We start from the raw sequence: 20672 nt of genomic DNA on the forward strand, positions 1-20672 counted from the left end.
TACTCTCATCTGGATTATTTTTTGGTCAGCAGCTCACTGCTGAGTGACATTTCAGACACTAAGATTCACCCTATAGCTGTCAGCGATCATGCTCCTGTATCGTTAACACTAATGCACAAGAATAATACTACGCCAAGTAAAAACTGGAGATTTAATACATCACTGCTTAAAGATGAAGACTTTATTAAATATTTTAAAAAAGAATGGACTCTATATTTAGACTATAATGACATTCCCGGAACATCAGCTTCTGTTCTATGGCAAGCAGGGAAAGCTGTGATGAGAGGTAAAATAATTTCTTTCTCATCACATAAAAAGAAAGAAGAAAACAAAAATATTCCCTAGAAGAAGCCTATGTGTCCCACCAAGATCAGGAAACATTGAACAAAATACGCAAAACAAAACTAGAATTAAATGAGATAATTGTTTAAAAAAAAAAACCCAAAATTCTTAGTACAAAGACTACGCTTACAAAATTATGAACATAGCAATAAATCCGGTCTAGCAAACCAGCTAAAAATAAATAAAGAAAAAACAACTACATGTGCTGTTCAAGATTCATCTGGGAACACAATATATGACCCGAAACAAATAAACAACATTTTCAGGGATTTCTATAAAAGGTTGTATTCACCACAAATAAACCCGTCTAAAAAGGAAATTTTTAGACAACATAACTCTTCCAAAATTATTGGACACTCAAGCAATGGCACTGGATTCACCACTGACACCAGGTGAACTCCAGGAAGCCCTGATAAGTATGCCCAATAATAAGGCTCCAGGTCCAGACGGCTTTCCTGCAGAATTCTACAAAGAATTCTGGTCGATTCTAGCACCAGTTTTTTACAGAACGTTGTTGGAAATCAAAGAAAAGGGCAGACTTCCATCAAATATGAATTCTGCAAACATTAATCTCCTGCTAAAACCAGGCAAAGACCCTGTATATCCCTCAAGCTATCGTCCAATATCCCTTATAAATGTAGACCTTAAAATAATCTGCAAAGCTCTCTCAAAGAGACTGGAGAAAATAACCCCCCTCTTAATTCATCCTGACCAAACTGGTTTCATAAAAGGTAGGCACTCATCAACAAATACACGTAGATTACTTAATTTGATAGACTACTCATACAGTAAAAATCTTGAAACTACAATATTTTCTTTAGATGCAGAAAAAGCATTTGACAGAGTTAACTGGAAATTTCTAATTGCCACTTTACACAAATTTGGTTTTGGATCCTCTTTCATTAACTGGTTAAAAATATTATATAATTCCCCAACAGCTTGTGTCAGAACAAATGATCAGACATCCTCCAGCTTCTGTCTCCTGAGGGGCTCCAGGCAGGGATGCCCACTTTCCCCTTCACTGTTTGCAATTTTTATTGAACCACTAGCAGCAGCAATTAGACAGAATTCAGTAATTAAGGGCATAAAATGCAAGAACGTGGAACATAAAATCAGTCTTTATGCGGATGATGTGTTACTTTTTCTCCAAAACTCACAAACCAATATCTCTGGGGTGATTGAATTGATAAACTGTTTTGCAAGAATATCAGGTTACTCAATTAACTGGTCAAAATCTACAGTCCTTCCGATTAATTGCTCTGTCATAATTGTCATAATTCTTCTTCTACACCACTGCAATCGGGAAATATTAAATATTTGGGTATTAATGTTTCTCCCAAGCTTGCAGATCTAACTAAATTAAACCATATCCCACTTTTAAAGAAAGTAGAAGGTGATATGGCTAGATGGAAATGTCTACCCATATCACTCATGGGAAGGGTTGCCGCTATAAAAATGATGGTCTTACCAAAAATAAATTATTTATTCTCAATGATCCCAACTAAACCGCCACAAGATTGGTTCAGATCTCTAGATTCATGTATGTCCAAATTCCTTTGGAAAAATAAACCCCCACGTATAAGCTTAAAAACACTACAAAAGACCAAGGATAAAGGAGGATTAGAACTACCTAACTTTCAGCACTACTTCTTAGCCAACAGGCTTCAGTTTATCTCAGGATGGCTAAAACATACCCTCTTAGACGAAACTTGGCTAGATGTAGAACAAGCACTTTGAAATAATCTAGAGATTTCAGATCTACCATTTATCACCTCAAACATCCAACGACATGAATGCTTCAAAAGCATCAGCATCAGCTCTTCTCTGACAGCATGGTGGGAGTTTCTAAAATTCACGGAGTCTTCATTAATCCTATGCAAACGTACCCTGACATATTACAAAACAATAATATGATAAACTTTTCAGATTGGAGTGGTAAAGGAATCAAATATTTAGAACATATATTAGAAGGAACAGAATTTATTTCATTTGACAGACTAGTTACACAATATGGGATCATATTATAAAACAGATGAATCAATATCACTTCCTATTGCAAAATGGGAAGCGGATTTATCAGTTAACTTAGACCAAAACTTCTGGTCTCAGATTTGCTTAAAAACCTTTCATCTAATTAGAAATCCCAGTCTTCAATTAATTCAATACAAAATACTGTCATGGTCTGCGGTGGGTGACTGGAATTTCCGTAAGGCTCCTGAACTTACCTGGGATCCGCCCCTGGGCAGGGCCAACTCCTCCAGCTCGTGCAAGCCTGGAGCCTATTGCAGGCAATCAAGTCAGAGGGATTTAAGCCACACGTTTGTCATCAACCCATGTTGGTAACAGGTCCTTATGCGTCAAGTTCTTGCTGTGATTTAGCTTGTTAACAAGACTTTCTTGTGCTGCAGTTGCTGGATTCACCTTGGCTCACGCTCCACCTCTGGACTCAGGATACCAAGCAATCATTTTGAAAATCTCTCTGTGCCTCACCTGCCTGCCCTCCTGCCATCACACTCCATCTGAAGCCCCGGATCTCAGGTCAGCCTTGCCATGCCACTCAGCCTCCCCTGGATTCTCATCACCCCCCTCTCAACACTCATGTCCCCTACTGCAAGTAAGAATTGCTACTCTTACAACTTGCCACTTCAGAGCTGCCTCCACTACCTCCCTAACTCCACTATCTTCTCTCTTCAGTGTGACTGTTCCCTGCTCAGCTCCACTCTGCATCTCAGGCCCCGTTCCCCTGCCCTAGCCACGTTTCCCAGGCCACGCCACGTCAAACTCCGTCTTATTGTGTTTTTGTCCTTGCTACGTTTCTTGCACTTAAGCCTAATAAATAATTGTTACATCATCTGCTGTCTCTGCTCAGCTCCACTCTGCATCTCAGGCCCCGTTCCCCTGCCCTAGCCACGTTTCCCAGGCCACGCCACGTCAAACTCCGTCTTATTGTGTTTTTGTCCTTGCTACGTTTCTTGCACTTAAGCCTAATAAATAATTGTTACATCATCTGCTGTCTCTGCTCTGGGTTTCTGCACCCGAGTCCTGTTCAGTACAGGCCACTCGGCCTCATGACAAACACTACATAGAGTGCACTATACAGGTCATCGGATGTTCAAGATGGGCTTTACGTCTACCAACAACCGCTCACACTGCCAAACCAATTCACCGGACAATTATATCCACGCTCTTTGGTTCTGTCCACCAGTTCAGAAGTTTTGGTGCGAGATATGTGAAGACTTATCGAAGTGTCTGAAATGTAACATTCTAACTTCCCCTTTAGTGTGTTTGTTGGGCAGCTTAGATAATGTCACTTCAGAAAAGAATATCGCCCATATGGTTTTCACTGCCCTATGCATAGCCAAGAAAACAGTCCTCATGAATTGGAAAAATAAAAATAATCTTAATTCTAACCAATATAGAAATTATCTATTAGATTACATTAGTCTTGATACAGCCTCTGCCACCACATCAGATCAATTGCTCTGGGCTCCTTTGATCAGCTCCATCACCTGGTGGGGGGTCATAGTTTGGTCCCACCTTCGCTGTTGTGATTGATGTGGGGGTAGGGACAGGCTTAGGGCGTCGGGGGGTTCTCCAGGAGCATCTTCCTTGGAGGGCTCAACCCGGGGTAGCGGTCATGGCCCATTAAGGGCTCTGTTGGCTCTTAGGTGACTGTTTCCTCGTGGCTGCGTGCAGCGTGGCTAGGGGAGGGGCGTGGGTTACTGACCTGGTAGCCTGGCTGCCCCTGGGTGGGTCCAGGACGGGCGTGAAGTTCTGGGGGTGCTCCGTCTCTGGGCTGGGGCCCTGGCTGGGCCTCGGGGGCTTGGGTCCTGGTTGGTGTGTTGCCGGGGTTGTGGGCGGGTGGGTGTATGGGGGCCCAGTCCTGGCGCAGGGTGCCGCCGGTGCATCAAGTCACCTGGGGGGCTCTTCAACTGGTGGGGGAGGTTGTTACATCTTGCAGGAACTCACTCTGCAGGAGGGGGAGATACAGGAGAGGTGGAGGAAGATCTCAGCCTGGGCGTCTATTGTCTTGTGTAGTGTGGAAGATGAGTGGATGACGGGGTGGGTGCAGTTTTCTTTGAGGTGGGGTTGGGTGGGCTGTCCCGGGCTCTGTGGGGCCGGGCGGCGCTGCTGTACTGGGCCCCGGTCCGGATGGGCCTGGGCCCCCTTTCCATGGCGGGTTGCAGAGTATGGGGGTGCCTACTGGGATCAGCGGGGGAGCTGGCCCTAGGGAGGGGTCACTTGCCCCTCCCTTCCTTCCTTCCCCATCTCCAGCTGCCTCCCTCTTCCCGCTCCACCACAATCACCCACACATGCAGGGCCTTGGGGTAAAGATGTGTCACCAGGGTGCAGGGGAGGCATCCCCCCCTCTGTCCCCTTCTGGCTGCCTGTGCCTCAATTTTATCTCACAACTTAAACATTCACATTACTCACACTCTCATTACACATACATATAGGATCTTGGGGGCTGGGCACGCTACATGGAATCCAAAAGACCATCAGGGTGTACACCTCACCCCTGGCATCGTTGCCCACCTCTCAATTTTAAATACACGTAGACATTGAGGGCTAGCAGGAGGGGCTATGTGCTTACCTGCTGCTCTCTGGCAGGTAGCTCCATGCCCTCCTGGGTTTTAAAGGCACCTTAGAACGCACATGCATCAACACTACATATGAGCGGGCGGAGGGAGGTTTGGAGGGGCAAGGGTACCTAGACCCAGGACTTAGAGTACGCTTGGGGAGTGTGATTGTGTGTAAAGTGTCTCTCTGTCTTTCTCCACGTTGGGTGAGTGTTGAGTAATTGCATATGAGAGCATGAGGGAGGGAATGGATGTTTGTATCTGTGTGTGCCTGCTTGTCTGTGTCCATATGTCAGGCCGGGTATCAGACGCCACCTCTCTGGGGATATCCCAGGTCCTCCAAGGTATGGAGGCCTATCTCCCCCACCACTTCCCCTGCCAGTGGCAGACGCCCTCAGACATCGGTGCGTTGGTGGTTCTTTGTGTCCGGGGATGGGCGCCCAGGTACACAGCAGCACACTCCTTGGTGGCTGCTTATCAGGGCCTGGAGCCTGGGGCTCGATCAGGCCACTTCGGGGGTGGGGTGCCCTCAGCCTCTCGGCCTGGGGCTCGGTCACTCTGGCACAGCTGGCTGCCGGCGGAGCTCACGGGCACGTCACTGCAACCCCGCCTGGCTTCTGCTCCACGGCTGCTGAGTGACCCCTCATCTGGGACTCTCGTCAGCTCTTTCTGGGATAGTGGCGCAGCTGCCACTCTGTTGGTCTTCTTTGGTCTCTTGTGTTCTGGGGGCCTCTGGATGTCTGGAGTTTTGATCTCCTCCATACCTGCTTCATGCCCTGGTGGACGGGGCTGTGGCTCCCCACTAGGGATGGGTATTGATAAGATTTTCACGATTCCGATTCCATTTTCGATTCTGTTTAACGATTCGATTCTTTATCAATTCTCTTATCGATTCTTTTTAAAAAAGGAAAACACTAAGGTCGATTAGCTTTAGAACTTTGTTTTATATCTTCTCTTTGAACAAGATAGAAATTTAGGAGTAACATGGCCTTACAAACTTAGCGGTGAGATCTTAAGAGATCCAGCCTACGGCTCTTCAATGGGGTGTCACAGGGTCCCCAGGAAAAAAATTGTAAATGTAAAATAATAAAATAAATATTCTTCTGTAGCAATAACAAAGTATAACATAAATTGTTCAGTAGCAATTACACAAGAATATCCAGTAATGTCCCTGCCTACAATTAATCACATTCACTTAGCGAAAATCGGGGGCAACTGCTGTGGCAAATGGGTTCAAGCCATTTACCACAAACTTAGTCACTGCTCGGTGACATTCGTCTATCCTGGCCTGAAAGGAGACGCTACCGCTAGACTGTAGCAAGAACTGCCAGCATCTGAGCCAGACTCTGTCTGTCTCGCTCATCATGGTCACCTAAATGCACAGTAATTGCAGGTTTTGTAATAAGGCAGATCGCGCTAACATAATATGCACTGTTAGTTGATTATTTACCTGCCGCATTAACGGGAGAGGACGTGCAAACGTTACCACTGCTGCTGGGTTGAGATTCACGAGTCCGGAGCGGAATTAAAAACATGACATTCATTTAAGGTTATCGCGTGTTTTGTGAGCAAATGCTTTTGCATATTTGTAGTGTTTCCTCCCTTAAATGAAATATCTACTTTTCAAGTATTGCAAGTTGCCCTGTTGTCATCCGTTCTCGTAAAGTATAACCAAAGTTTTGAGGCGCCATGTTTCCTGCCAGGTAAATGACGCGCCGCAACGTGGTGACGTCATTCGGGGTGACTGGAATCGTTTGCAAAAATGGCAAACAATTCCAAGGAATTGAAACAGTGGGAACCGGTTCTCAACAAGAACTGGTTTTCGATACCCATCCCTACTCCCCACACCCTCTAGCAGATCATTACATGAAGGAACCTTTTAAAAACAAGCGCGTTCATGCTCACAGGTGTACACACAGGTGCTCACACACACAAACTACACCCTTTTTGGCTCCTACCTCAAAGCACACTGTGCGCAGTCGATCTTACGTGCTGCACAATAATGTTTAATATTTAGTATTTACTGCTATATTCCCATATATCATAGTGATGCTGTTTATTCTATTACTCTCGTTTTCTTCTGCTTGTTTTCTTTTTTCATTCTCAACAGGTGAAATAAAAAAAAAAACAACAAAAAACAATAACATGTAATATTTAGTATCTACTGTTAGCTAGTTTATTGTGATGGTGTTGTTTTTATTATGTTGCTCTTTGTTGTTTGTTTTCTCTACTGTTTTTTTTTTTTTTTTTTTTTTTTTTTTTTTTTTTTTTTTTTTTTTTTTTTATCTCCATACAGGTGATCCAGGTGTTTTGTTTGTTTTTCTTTTTTTTCCTTCCCCCCTTCTCACCATCTCTTCTCCCCTTTTTTTCTTTCTCTCCCTCTCTCTCTTTCATTCTTTCTCCCTGTCCTATCCCCTAGTCATGTCTGTCCCGTCTTTAAAAAACGAAAATAAAATAAATACATAATTATAATAAAGGTCAATCGAATGGACCAATATGGCAAGGCCATGATGATCCACTTGGTAAAGTAAATCCACTTGGCATCTTTCTTGGCCTTCAGACAACAATTCTGATGGCTAAAGATCCAAACGGGACAGGCAAAAAAAAAGAAAAAGAAAAAAGAGAGGGTAAAATTATGATGACTGATAATGGAGATGAAGGCAACAGATGATGAGGACAGGGAGGAACAGGGGTTTAAATGCACCAAGGAGACAGTCAGAGGGAACTTGGTACAACTGGAGACATTTAAGGATGCAGGGACTGACAGAGACGGGGAAGACGTCTCATTATGACGAGTAAAGTTTACCTTGCCTGGATGGGCAGCTCTCTGGGTGCTCAGCACCCCCAAAGCTCTGATCCTAGAATTGCCCCTGATGTGAACACTGAATGCTTCTACTTCTTGGGTTTTGATTTTGATGCAAGTGTCATCCACATATCTGTACCAGTGGCTAGGTGGTGTCCCAGATGTGCTGCAGGGATGAGAGGTGAAATGTCTTCAAGAAAATTAAGGAAGAACAATCGCTTTTCCTAAGCTCTTTACATGACTTATAATGTGTCTGCTTATGTGCATTTGCTCTCTTAAGTGCATCAAAATTTTAGCAAATGTATCACTAGAGATTATTAGCTCATTTTAATCTTCTGAGCAACCTGACTGCTGACATATCACTGGTTGGTTTGTTGGTTTACAGTGAAGCTCCAGTTTCAGGTGACAGTAAGTCAAAAGGATGTTACCTGTCAATGGCCAGCAGGAGCCCAGAATTAATTTGAATATTGCTATAAATTGATATGGATTGGTTCATATCTTTTATCAGGTTGTAAATTATGTTTCACTGTTAAATTTAACTTATGGTGACAGCACAAACACCAAGAGAGGAGAGAGAGCAGGGTGAAGACAGCAAAGAAGCAGAGATAATACAAAGGGGAAAAAAAACAGGTAAGAGTGGACATGTAGTCAAAGTTAACAAAAAATTATAAAGCTGATGTAACTCCTGTTTTGTGCACATTCATTAATGATGATTTCACATAACTAAGTTGTGTTATATTGTTATCAAATGGGGATCCCCTACCTGCTCTTATAATAATTATTATAAAATTATATTTTCATGTTTATTTTCTAGTTGAATAAAATGCATTTGTATGTGATTGTCAGAACAAAGAAGAAGCGAGGAGGATGGAGAGAGGACAGAGAGATTAGAGCTGTCCTGGATAGCCTGGAGAATTCTTTAGGTACCTTCCCAGCTGTGACAAATGGCCAGCTGGGATAACAACTTTTACTCAGGGCATTCTTGATATGATGTTCTTCTGCTCCCTGGTCGCTGTGTTTTAAGATGATAAAAGACTGTTGTTTCATCTGCCATCATGATGACATCTCTCATCCTCCACGAAATCTGAGGACCAAAGCTATCATTGTTATGATCAATGGTAATGCCAATTTGTATATTAATGATCATGGAACTGACCTCATTGTCCATTGTTGATCATTGATCATTGTTAGTCTTAGTGATGCAGCTGTACTGTGACGTCAAGATGATTAATCAATTTCAAAATATGTAAAGCAATAGTAGTCTACAGGCAGCAGTTTGACTGTTTCACAAAGACGATGATTTAATTTTTGGTATTTTATTTCAATCCTCTGTTCTGATTTACGAATGCCATAATTTGAGATATTAGGGGTTTTTGTGTCATAATAATCATCTTACAAGTTTTACCCAAATTCTCCTAAAGTCTGTCTAAAAAATGTGAGTGTATCAGAATTGCACCCTTCGGTTAGAATAAAAGTCGTGTCTCTTTAACTGAGGTATTCTCAGGACGGGGAGGGGGGTGGATAGGTTCATCGGGTTCATGTAGTATTGGACGCCTCCTCCCATTTCAGGTTGGTTGTTTCCCTAGCTCCCTTAGTAAAAGGGGAGGTATAAGGCAAATACTTGACAGAAAATGGAATGTAGGTCTGCACTGGAAATAGCTAAATAGGAGAACTTGACCTTTTATCGGGACACAGAAAGTCGACCAGCTGATGATTCCAAACTAGCTGCCATTTTCAGGTCATTCGAGGCATCTCGCTAAATTGTTTGTTGCTCCAGATATTTGTATGAGTAAGCCTGCTTTATTCGCCTGTTAATTTCCCTTTGTAATGGACAAAACGCGTTGTCCTGTGCTGTCTAGTGGTGGAATATAAATCATGATGGCTGATGGATGTTGCAAAGGAATGGAAAGAGGCAGGGGTAAGATTGCATCAGACTCTTTACCAAGACATGCATTTCCTCAGCAATATGTTCAGACCTGGTCACAGCAGCAAGGAAATGACATCCAAGAATTAGCTTCCAAACGCGTCGACATCCAGAAGAAACGCTTTTATCTGGATGTCAAGCAGAGTGTACGCGGCCGTTTCCTTAAAATAGCCGAGGTGTGGATAGGAAGGGGCCGTCATGATAACATCAGAAAGAGCAAGCTGACACTGTCTATGTCGATGGCTCCCGCTCTACGCTACTATCTGGGAGACTTTATAGATTATTACGCCCGCATTGGACTGCGGGGGGGGCTGGCGCCTCCGCAGGTCGAGGACCACAGTAACAATGGCCAGGGCCGCGGGAACGACTCCCGTAAGAGAGCGCAGGAGCATCACGCGAACCTGTCCCCCACCGGTTCTGTTGTGTCCGATGACCATGCACATCGTGTTCTCAAGAGCGAATTTATTGAGCGAGACAACAGAAAGTACTTTCTGGACCTGAAGGAGAACCAGAGAGGCAGATTCCTCCGCATACGGCAGACTGTCAGCAAAGGACACGGCACAATGGGCTACTACGGCCAGGGCATCGAGCAGACCATAGTGTTACCCGCACAGGGACTGATTGAGTTCAGAGACGCTCTGTCACAGCTGATTGAAGACTACGGGGACGAAGAGAGCGAAGACCGCAGCCGAGCAGGCTCCAGGAATCGCAACGACAATCCCGAGCTTCCAGAGGCTGCGTCTTTTCGAGTGGACAACAAAAGGTTTTACTTTGATGTGGGTTCAAACCGGTATGGTATCTTTTTAAAAATCAGCGAAGTGCGACAGCCGTATAGAAACACCATCACAGTTCCCCTAAAAGCCTGGGCTAGATTCGGAGAGAATTTCATCAGGTACGAGGAGGAGATGCGACGAATCTTTTCTTGTCACAAAGATAAAAGGACAGATGGCCAGCAAGACAGTGAGGAACAGGAGGACTGACCTTCATGGTGCTTTTAGCATGTAGCCTAATTTAGGGTTTCAGTTTTGTCCAGATGTGACAATAATATGATGTACTGTATGTGTCCCTACCATACTACTCAGATACGATGTACTTCATTAACTTTTCAGTTTATTTGCCAAGGGCTGATAAACTCAAAATTTTTAACATGCCAAGAAGTCAGTCATCATTTTCTCATTGCCGATTATTGTGTTGTAGCCAGTTAGTCAGGGCCATCCCAGGGTCCTGAGCCAGCTGCATCCCTGCGCTCCCCCATACCATACTCATACCTCCCTGTTAAATTCAAGAGTGCAGTGTTCATTTGCTTAAACTTTAATTCTAAGTTACATAGAAAGTTGACGCTAATAATATCTGTTAATATTTTACCCCCAAAGCAATATGGTTAACAATTTTATGGCACACTAATGTGCAGAAATTTTGTCAGTTTAAATAAACAGAGTTAATTTGTTAAGTATAGTGTGTTTTGTGATAGGTACAATTTAAGAAATGATATAGAAAGAAAAAAAATCGGACCCTTTTATTAATGAAGAAAATACCTCATATATTGGAACTTACTATAAGTGCAATACACACAAGCAGCATTATAGAACACTTGCAACCCAACTGGACAAGTGGAGAAGAAATTAAATTACAGGAATCAGAATTGGAAATGGGAAACGAGTGTTGTACAGATTAATGCTGCCAGTTAAGACTTGGTGGGAGGGGAGAAAAATAAGACACATATTGTGACATTAATCACATACTGTTGGTGTGTGCTGCCTTTTCACTGGTCCAGCCGGAAGGTTTTCATTCATGTTAACAGTTCCAGTTTATGTTGCCTCATATGAGACACAAAACATTGCTTTAAATGTCCATGATAATGCTGGCAAAAATGAATTTAGTGACAGCTTTTCCTGCAGTGCAGTACTTTAGGCCAATCAATCTGTGCAAATGACCAGACTAGAGCATCCTGAAATGTATAAAATGTGCTGCTTACCTCGGCAGCATAATGATGGGGGGGAGACATGTGCTGTAGAAGCCTGCTTTAAATTACAAGGACACAAAGCACTACATGATGTTCTGGTTTTTGATAAGACTCTACCCTGCAGTTGTACTGTGTGTTGCATTCACAAAAATGGGGGAGGTAAAATGAATTAAAAAAACTTTATAGGTACTGCAATCCAAGTCCAGTAATTCTATCCAGCACAAGCACTTAAACCTTATTTAGACTTCTGCGTGAAATCTGTGTTGCAACACTTGAAAAAGAACGGGCTTGTAGAATTTGCTGAAAGACTAGATCACTTGATGACTTGATATAATTACCTTAAAAATGGTTAATAAAACTAGAAAACAACTATATATGTAGCGGTCCATTCAGGAACCCTAAAATACAGCTCAACAGAAGAATAAAAAACTGACTGCTATCTGGAAAGACACACAGATCTAATGTCACATTTCTAGAGAGTAACTGTGTTACTGGAGTTACATTATTTATTTTATGTGATACTAATATCCTAATACTTAAATTTACATAACATATTGACAGAAGGAAAGGTATTTTACATGTGTTCTGCTGAACACACAACATTGTAATATGCTATCTTTAGTGGCTGCACCCTCTGTCGTTCAGTGTCTTTACTACATTTGACAGAGCCTAAACGTAGACCTGAAAAAAGATGCACCATGTTGCATGACTGCTTGGAGTGTGGCTGCTCTTCCTATTATTCACATGAATTTGAAACATATAGCGGATGTACACTGATGGTAGAAAAGTTCTAAAATAATAGAGAGAAGAGGTCTATGCACTTTGACCTAGACAAACAAGCCTCCGTTTTTTGTTTTGCTTTTTGTTTTTAATCTTTTGGCTTTCACTCATTACAGCCAAGTTCTACAAGTTCTAAACATTTTGCCAAAGAGAATGCTTCTTTTCATAATTTATTTTTGGCATGAGGAGGAATAATTAAACATCAAAGTTTATACTTTAAGTACCTTCCTGCCTATTCTGTAATATTGTGTGGTGCTATGAAAATGGTTTCACACATTGTCTTTTGAGGATGTTGATACCCAGTTTTCACTATTACAGCTCAGGTCCGTTTTTTTTTGTTTTTTTTTTTATATATATGACGTAAATAGATCAAAGTCAAGGTATAAACTGGGCTTGTTACCTTGATGTCAGCAAATAGCCCAGTGCTTACTGGTGAATTGGGGGTGTTGGGATCGAAAGGGCTCAACATCAAGCTCAAATGGGTCTATAGAAAATCTTAAATCAATATGCTTGTGCCTGCAGAACCTTGTATTTTACCTTTCCTTGCTGTCTATTGATGAACAAGCGATTACATTTTTTGAAAGTGTAAATGTAAGTGTAAGTTCATTTTTTACTTTAAGTCCTTAAAATCCATCCAAGTGCTGCTATTCATGAGCTTGGATGGCATTTTGCTGTATATTTGCCTATGTTTGCATTCTGTGACCAGCATGAAAGTAGAGCTGGTCACATTGACAAAGAACCCAAGCCAGACTTTGACTTGAGCATCATACCAGGATAAGGCAAAAACCTAGATCAACCTTAATGTCCTTAAAAAGGACAAAAACCTAAAAACTGAAGTACCTGAACTCTAAATGTGCAAATGGTAAAGCTAGTTTTATCTTCAGTAGATTTTAAAGCATAAACCCAATCAATTAAATAGATTCATGTTAATGCTTAATCTTAACATGATTAACTTAATTCCAGTAGCTTCTTTATACTTCCCACTACCACTGAAACACAGTGCAGTACTTTACTGTGAGTGACAACATCATTTCTGTTATAAAAAAGAAAGAAATAGTAATATAAGCAGAAAGGGATTCGTCTGCTACAACACGATATTCCTTTCTAATATGGAAATTTACAAGGAAAGTACCTCTGGAGCTGAGGTACACCCTTTGAGATTAGATAATATTTTTTAAAGTACAGGTCCTAATAAGCTAAAGTACGTTGACTGTTTGAACTTTATTTTGAATTAGGTGGGCAGCTTTTTAAATTCTCATGCAGGAAGTCATATTTCCCACGAGATGCTGATGCTTATATGAAGAGGTGTCAGAGCTAATTGTCAAGTTTATATCTGAACAGAAACAAGTCAGAAGTTAATATTTGATACCTCATGTCTGTTTTGGGGTCTTTGTCTCAGTTTCACAGATTTGAGATTTAGTGAAATGAAGAAGGGGAAAAAAGGAAAAATAATTTTAAAAAGAGTTTCAATTGTTTTTTTTGTTTTTTTCTAGTTTTAGTAGGCAATTCTTGGAATGCTTTTGTGCTTGAAAAGCACAGGATTGGTTTGGTGTGTCTGTTGTATGATCTAGTGAAGAGTTGTTTTATTTTCATATAAATGGCAAAGTATATATGGTACAAAGCACAGTTTATTTTAAAAAATTAAATGAAATGTAATAATTTAATTAACTCATTAGTGAAATGTGATTCAACATTGATTGTCACAGAATTAGGAAAATTGTCTCATCTACCCTAGATATTGGTTATGTCAATAACTGGCTGAGGCCAAGATATGGACATAAAAACAAAGTATTATGTTTGAGGTGGAATATGACATTGTTTAAAATTATGATGGATATTCGTTTTGAAAATTCCAAAATCAACAGCACTTTAAATAAAAGCTGCACTTTTGTTCTGCTGCTTTGTAATTAGTTGACATAGAGGAACTATCTCTAGATATGCCTTTGGTGTAAAGTGACAATCATAGTTCTCTGCTTGTAGAATCTGCTGATGTGTGCTTCAAAACTCCTTTCATTGTCTGTGTTGGTTTTTGACAGCTTCTTATTGAGGCTCTCAATAGTTTAACATCTATATGTGTATATTCATGCAAATGCTATATTAAATTTTCATTATCATATGTACCAAGACTCTAGAATCTCACAGAATAATGTGAAATCAAATGTTCATGTCAGGAATATTCTGTTATGTTGACATGAACAATGTGAAGAAGTACTTGAACATGAAACTACTGGTGAAAAAATGTCAAATATGGCATTTTTGAATAATAATTGACACATAACAAAATATTTTAGCTGTCATTAGTCAGACAATGCTTAATTCTTTGAGTAGTCAAATGTCATTGTGTGTTTGTTCACTTTAGCCTATTTTAACCCACATCTGCTAAAATAGCAAAGGTATGAATTGGTGTTAAAGATTAGATGGATCTACAAAGAGAGAGGTTTTTAGTTCTGCTGTATAGTTTTCCATTTTCTTTTCCATTTTTCCTACAGTTAGTTCCAGAGAGCAAAGTTCTGTTCAGAAAACATAATAATAATAATAATAATAATAATAATAATAATAATAATAATAATAATAATAATAATAATAAATAAAATAAATGTATTATAAATACTAATAATATGAAATTGGAAAACAAAATGGTTATTAAGTTTAACTAAACATAGCTTTTTAATTTGTAACAGTGCATCCAACCTTTGAGACATACAAAAAAAGAAAGCACAGAAGGCCTGCACAAACTTTAAAAAACTTCCTGAGATCAATTTGCCAGTTTGCTGACAAAGACCATGGTAATACATGAAATTCACTACCTTAAATTTGCATGAATTTGATTTGTTTGCTTCCCAGGTAAAGGGTGGAATTTTCTTGTTTAAATTATGTGTTGTCAAGCTTGCTCTGAACATCATATATGTCAGAATCACAATCACAGAAGTATGAAAGCACAAGAAGCATCTTATGCAGCCATATTTGACCACTTTGAGTACTCAGAGTAAAAAAACACTACATAAGTAGAAATCTGTTTAGCATTTATTATATGTTCTCTTTAGTATCATTCAGGGGCTTTACATAGAAAATCAGTCAAAAAACAAAACAAATAACTGTTTAAGTTATAGTCAGGGGTGCGCATTCGCTGTCAAAATAAAAGACGCGCACCAGATAAGAAGTTGCAACGTGCGTTTGCGTACATATAAAAGTCACTGTTTTTGACCGCTAGAGCAGGATTTTTACGGCATATTCCGCACCACATCTCTGTGCGTTCATCATCATTTTTTTGAAGGCAGCTCACCTCCTGCAACCACTTCTTTTGCGGTTCGGACTCCTTTTGACATTTCTTTGGAGGTGGGGGAACACCAAAGTAATTGCTTAAAGGAGCTTGCTTCTTCGACATCTTTAAGAGTTCTAAACAAATCTCTGTCCTCCCACAGAAAATCTGATGTACGCAAATGCGCGTTGCAACATCTTATCTGGTGCGCGTCTTTTATTTTGACAGCGAATACGTACCTGCGGACCACTTATGTGCACCCCTGGTTATAGCTGTAAGTACATTGGGTGAGTCCAAACTTTTACCAATTAGCCGTACTTTTTTTTTCTCCATAATGTTTGAGCCCTCATAACTTCATAATTACAGGAGTTTGCAACATGAAATTTTCATTTAGGTCCTGGTAAAAACTTTAATCAGTGTTTCATTCACTGCAAGTGTCACAATTTACAAACAAATGAACATGTTCAGCGTGATTTTGTTTTTAAAATTAAATGTAAGCAATTTCATCAGTGTCATGGGGTACATTGTAGTTTCAAGAGAAAAAAACCCCTTCAGTTTAATGTCTACTAAACGTTCATATTTTCCAAAAATGGACTTTTTCAAGGGTCATATAACCATTTGGGATAGGTGGTGGTCAAAAATGATATAGTATCTGAAAAGTCACTTTTACCAATTAGCCGTACTTTTTTTTTCTCCATAATGTTTGAGCCCTCATAACTTCATAATTACAGGAGTTTGCAACATGAAATTTTCATTTAGGTCCTGGTAAAAACTTTAATCAGTGTTTCATTCACTGCAAGTGTCACAATTTACAAACAAATGAACATGTTCAGCGTGATTTTGTTTTTAAAATTAAATGTAAGCAATTTCATCAGTGTCATGGGGTACATTGTAGTTTCAAGAGAAAAAAACCCCTTCAGTTTAATGTCTACTAAACGTTCATATTTTCCAAAAATGGACTTTTTCAAGGGTCATATAACCATTTGGGATAGGTGGTGGTCAAAAATGATATAGTATCTGAAAAGTCTCTTTTACTTACATTTTTATACCATTTTATACCAAAAATCCTGTTGCTATCTCTTGTATTTATAAAGTTATGGGGGCTAAAAAAAAAATAAAAATTCTGAACAAACTTATGCACTTTGAGAGCCTGTAACTTTGACAGTTTTCATAGTATGAGGGTAAAATTTTGCATGCCTTAAGTCATCTCATTTATTGTATAAAAAATCCAGCTGATTATGGTGGGAAGCACTGCTTTATTTTTTTTTTATGTATATTTTTTTAACCCACATGCCGACTACTGGTCTGTTTCTTTATAGCAGATGAGACTATCTCAACATCCATGGACAGTAAAAGAAAAGATAAGGCTATAGGCTGAGGGCTACAGGTTGTTGGACTTTAATTAATAGCTTGATTAAAAATAAATCTGGACTGTTAACTGGAGCTAATGTTTCCAACCCTGGCGCCTTAAAGCATCTTCACAAATTCACTGTATCTTCTGATTTTTATTCCTGTACTTTGTTTTAGCAGAAGGCATTCAGTATAGTCATCTAAAAAATTACTGAGATCATTGCTATAAATTTGGATAATATATTCATATCCATCATAATTTACCATAGTATTTTTTTAGAACTCGAACTGTATGTGTTTATATGGTTGTGCTTGTGCAGGCAGAGTGATGTGAATGTACACGTACTGAAGAAGACCTGCTGCTGTTGTTTGTAGTTTTCATCATCAGAGTTTTGAAGTGGGAAATGTAGGGATATAAATGTTTGCTAATCTTTTAAAAGTTGAGTGGATACCGAAAATGTGCAAGTGTGTAAATTTATATTCATGTAATGTAATACATTGGTGTGTCTTATATTCATGTTACCTAACACTTAAAAAACAAGGAAGTTTTGTACTTTAGCACTTTCTTTGATGTGTACTGTAAAAAATCATCTACATGTAAAGTACTGTATTAATAATCATTACTTGCCTTGTAATGTTTGAAATGATGCTACATTTAGAAATGGTAATCATGTTTTTAGAGTGTATGCATGTCCATGGTTGGGTCCCAGTATAATAAGAAAATTATAAGAAATATGGTGCTACGTTATATTATATAAAGGTGCTTCTATGGACCCCCAGCTGAATGCATGCAAAGGTGAAGTATAAAAAGTAGATAAAAGAAAATTGATGTCCTATTGCTGTTCTCAAATAGTGCTGCTTCCCAAAGATGTCAGAAATTTGGAAAAATCCAACTTTCTACTTTTAAAATGCAACAGCCCTACAAAACACAATCCAATCTCATGTTTACATACAGAAATGTGACAGCTATTCAATGTTCTCTGCAAACATGAGCACACAGTGTTATTTCCACTCCTCCAAACCCATAGAGTGAATTAGAGATAATTAGGGTGTGGCATTTTAACTTGGACAGAGAAAGTTTCAATGTTGCCCATGTTCTTCCCTATTGTTTTTCCTCCAAACTTAATCACCAGAATACCTGGAGTGTAGGAAAATTTCAACTTTTTAATGCATAGTATTTCTGAAATGTGATGTATGTGCATCACCTGCATCAGGAACACATATCTTAGGTTATCATAAATGGTGCAGTTTAACTGTAAATAATAAAATCACCATCGAGCCCTTGGATAAACCAGAACCAGAGTCAGTCTGATGAAGGGGTTGTTATCCAAGAGTATCTTGAACTTAGAGGCACTCCATTGTTAGATGGTCTATGTTTTTTTTCTCTTTCTTTTTGTTTTGTTTCTGTTTTTTAAACAAAAAAACAGTCATGTCTATTTACAGTTACGCTGCCCTTGTGACAAAGTCTAAAAGATCTACAGACAGACAATCTAACATAATTTTGTAGTCTTATTTCTTCCAGTGTTTATTTATTGAATAATTTATCATGTAGCAGTTTTTGGACAGCAAACATCAATATAGTCTTTGACAGGTCAAAGTTGTTTGAGTTTGGAAACCTTTGTGTTGATTGTTGCTGGCAAGGAATTTGGAAAATTAAAAGGTTGTACTGATTATTGTTGTTGTTGTTGTTGTTTTTTTCCAATAAAAGATTTTACAGGATTATTAATGGTTTCAGTTTCTATTTTAAGAATCAATCCAGCACTATACCACACTGTTATAAAAAGTTTACAGTAAATTTATATTTGATCATATCTTCCCAACTTATTAAAGGCCATGCGATATTTCATACTGCTACATACTGTAATGCTGTGCATTTCACATTACACACTGTTGCAACAATCCAACGTGAACATGCAGTAGAAACATCAGCTTGCAGATTCTCCTTAGAAAACACAATCAATAGTGTGTTTTCCTTGGAGCACACACACTCTTGATAATATTGCTTCACATCAGTTGCTTCAGTGTCACATGAAATCTTGCAAATCTGCAAAAAATAGTATAGATCCCAGTAGGAGACCAAAAATGCAATCTTTGTGCTTTTTGAGAAGAGTTTGTTTTCATGAGAAAAATGTTTGCATCAAATATTTTGCACACAGAGGTTTATTTATCACTGTCAAACAAGGTTTAAATGTTTCAGTGTTTAAGAATATGACTGGAAATGGGAGTAATTTCAGCTTAAAACCAAGACTCAGTGCCACATTGACAGATAAGAATCTATAAAGTATCATGGTGTTTTTAAGTCTGTGTCAGAAGGCTGAAAAGACCAAAATACAACTCTGGGCTCAGATGCAGACTCGAAACAACTCTAGTTGATGCAAAAACTTTGAGCCATTTAGCTTTCAGAAACCAGCTTACCAATAGAGAGAGCAGCATTAATTTTGATGATATGGCAGTTATATTTGTAGTATGAAAGGTTGGAAGAGGAGATTGCTTACTTGTGAGCAGAGGCAAGCAATTTGTAGGAGGAGGTAGCCAAGTAGCTTCTCGCCTCCTGTTTTCTACTCAAAACCCCATCCCCTTAGATACGGTGTCTTCCAGACAACAAAAAACAACAACAACACTAAAATCAGCAAAAAATATGATTTAAACATAAAAAACAAAGAAAAAAATAATATAGTATTTGCAATTGCACTAAAGAGTAAAACAGTGAAATGTGGATTATTAATCATTAGGTCTCTTCTAAGTCCCCATTAATACATAAATTAATAATTTCTCAACAAATTGATTTACTTTGCCTTACAGAAACCAGGTTGAAGCACGAGGATTATGTTAGTTTAAATAAATCAACACCCCTGATTTATAGTAATTGTCAGAATCACAGACTGAGAAGGGGGTGTGACAGCAATCTTCCACTCCAGGTTATTATGCAACTAAAGCCTCACCCATCCTAACTGGAAAACTCAAAACATAATTATATAGTAACATATTTTCTCACCTGAGTATTTTTCCAGCTCAAATGAAGATCTTCCAAATTACTGCAACAACATTTCTTCTCCGGCTTGCTGTTATCTGCTTTTAACGTGTGCATTTGTGAGTTGTACATGTGTGACAAGCATCTTTCATTTGTTTCCTTCTTTTTCCGAGAAGCCATAGTGTCCAAAGTCATATGCAGTGAGGATGTAACACTGTTAACAAGATAATGGACCTATGTGGGATTAAAGTTTAGCTAGCTGCTCTGCATTGGATGAAGGAATCCCTTCCTAAAGCATAGTTACAGACCTGGTTCAGTCCAGTGTTCATTGTTGCTTAAGGATTTATTCTAAAATAAAATGAGTAGTCAGACAAAATACTGTTAAATGTTCAGTCTCTATTCTATATGGTAAAGGTACTGGTCACTCCCAGTGAAAATCATAGCATTTTCAGCTCTGCCACCTCCAGCTTGGGCTCCTTTCTTGTCGTTAGTGCCCCTGTCTTCAAACTATACATCATATCAGGTCTCACTATCATCTTGTAAACATTCCCTTTCATTTTTGCTGCTAACTCTTAACCTTCTGTCACAAATTAGACTTCAGCATTTGTCTCTGTCCACTCCACTACAATATACTCTTCATGACTTCTTTTGTCTGTTGCTTTGGATGGTTGACCCACGCTATTTAAACTGATTCAGGTGT

General features: G+C 39.3%; 1 protein-coding gene across 1 annotated transcript; it reads left to right on the forward strand.

The window, feature by feature from the left end:
- Window positions 1-9306: 9306 nt before the first annotated feature.
- On the forward strand, window positions 9307-14949 carry purg (purine-rich element binding protein G). Its single transcript, XM_080862333.1, has one exon. It carries the CDS (start codon window positions 9601-9603, stop codon window positions 10627-10629), a length of 1029 nt encoding a protein of 342 aa, XP_080718459.1. The 5' UTR covers window positions 9307-9600; the 3' UTR covers window positions 10630-14949.
- The last annotated feature ends 5723 nt before the right edge of the window (window positions 14950-20672 follow it).

The sequence above is a fragment of the Rhamphochromis sp. 'chilingali' genome (genome assembly GCF_963969265.1).
Source record: "Rhamphochromis sp. 'chilingali' genome assembly, chromosome: 2".
Lineage (NCBI taxonomy): Eukaryota > Metazoa > Chordata > Actinopteri > Cichliformes > Cichlidae > Rhamphochromis > Rhamphochromis sp. 'chilingali'.

Excerpts from the sequence above, each read along its gene's own strand:
- purg (XM_080862333.1), top strand. The coding sequence starts at position 9,601 with ATGATGGCTGATGGATGTTGCAAAGGAATGGAAAGAGGCAGGGGTAAG.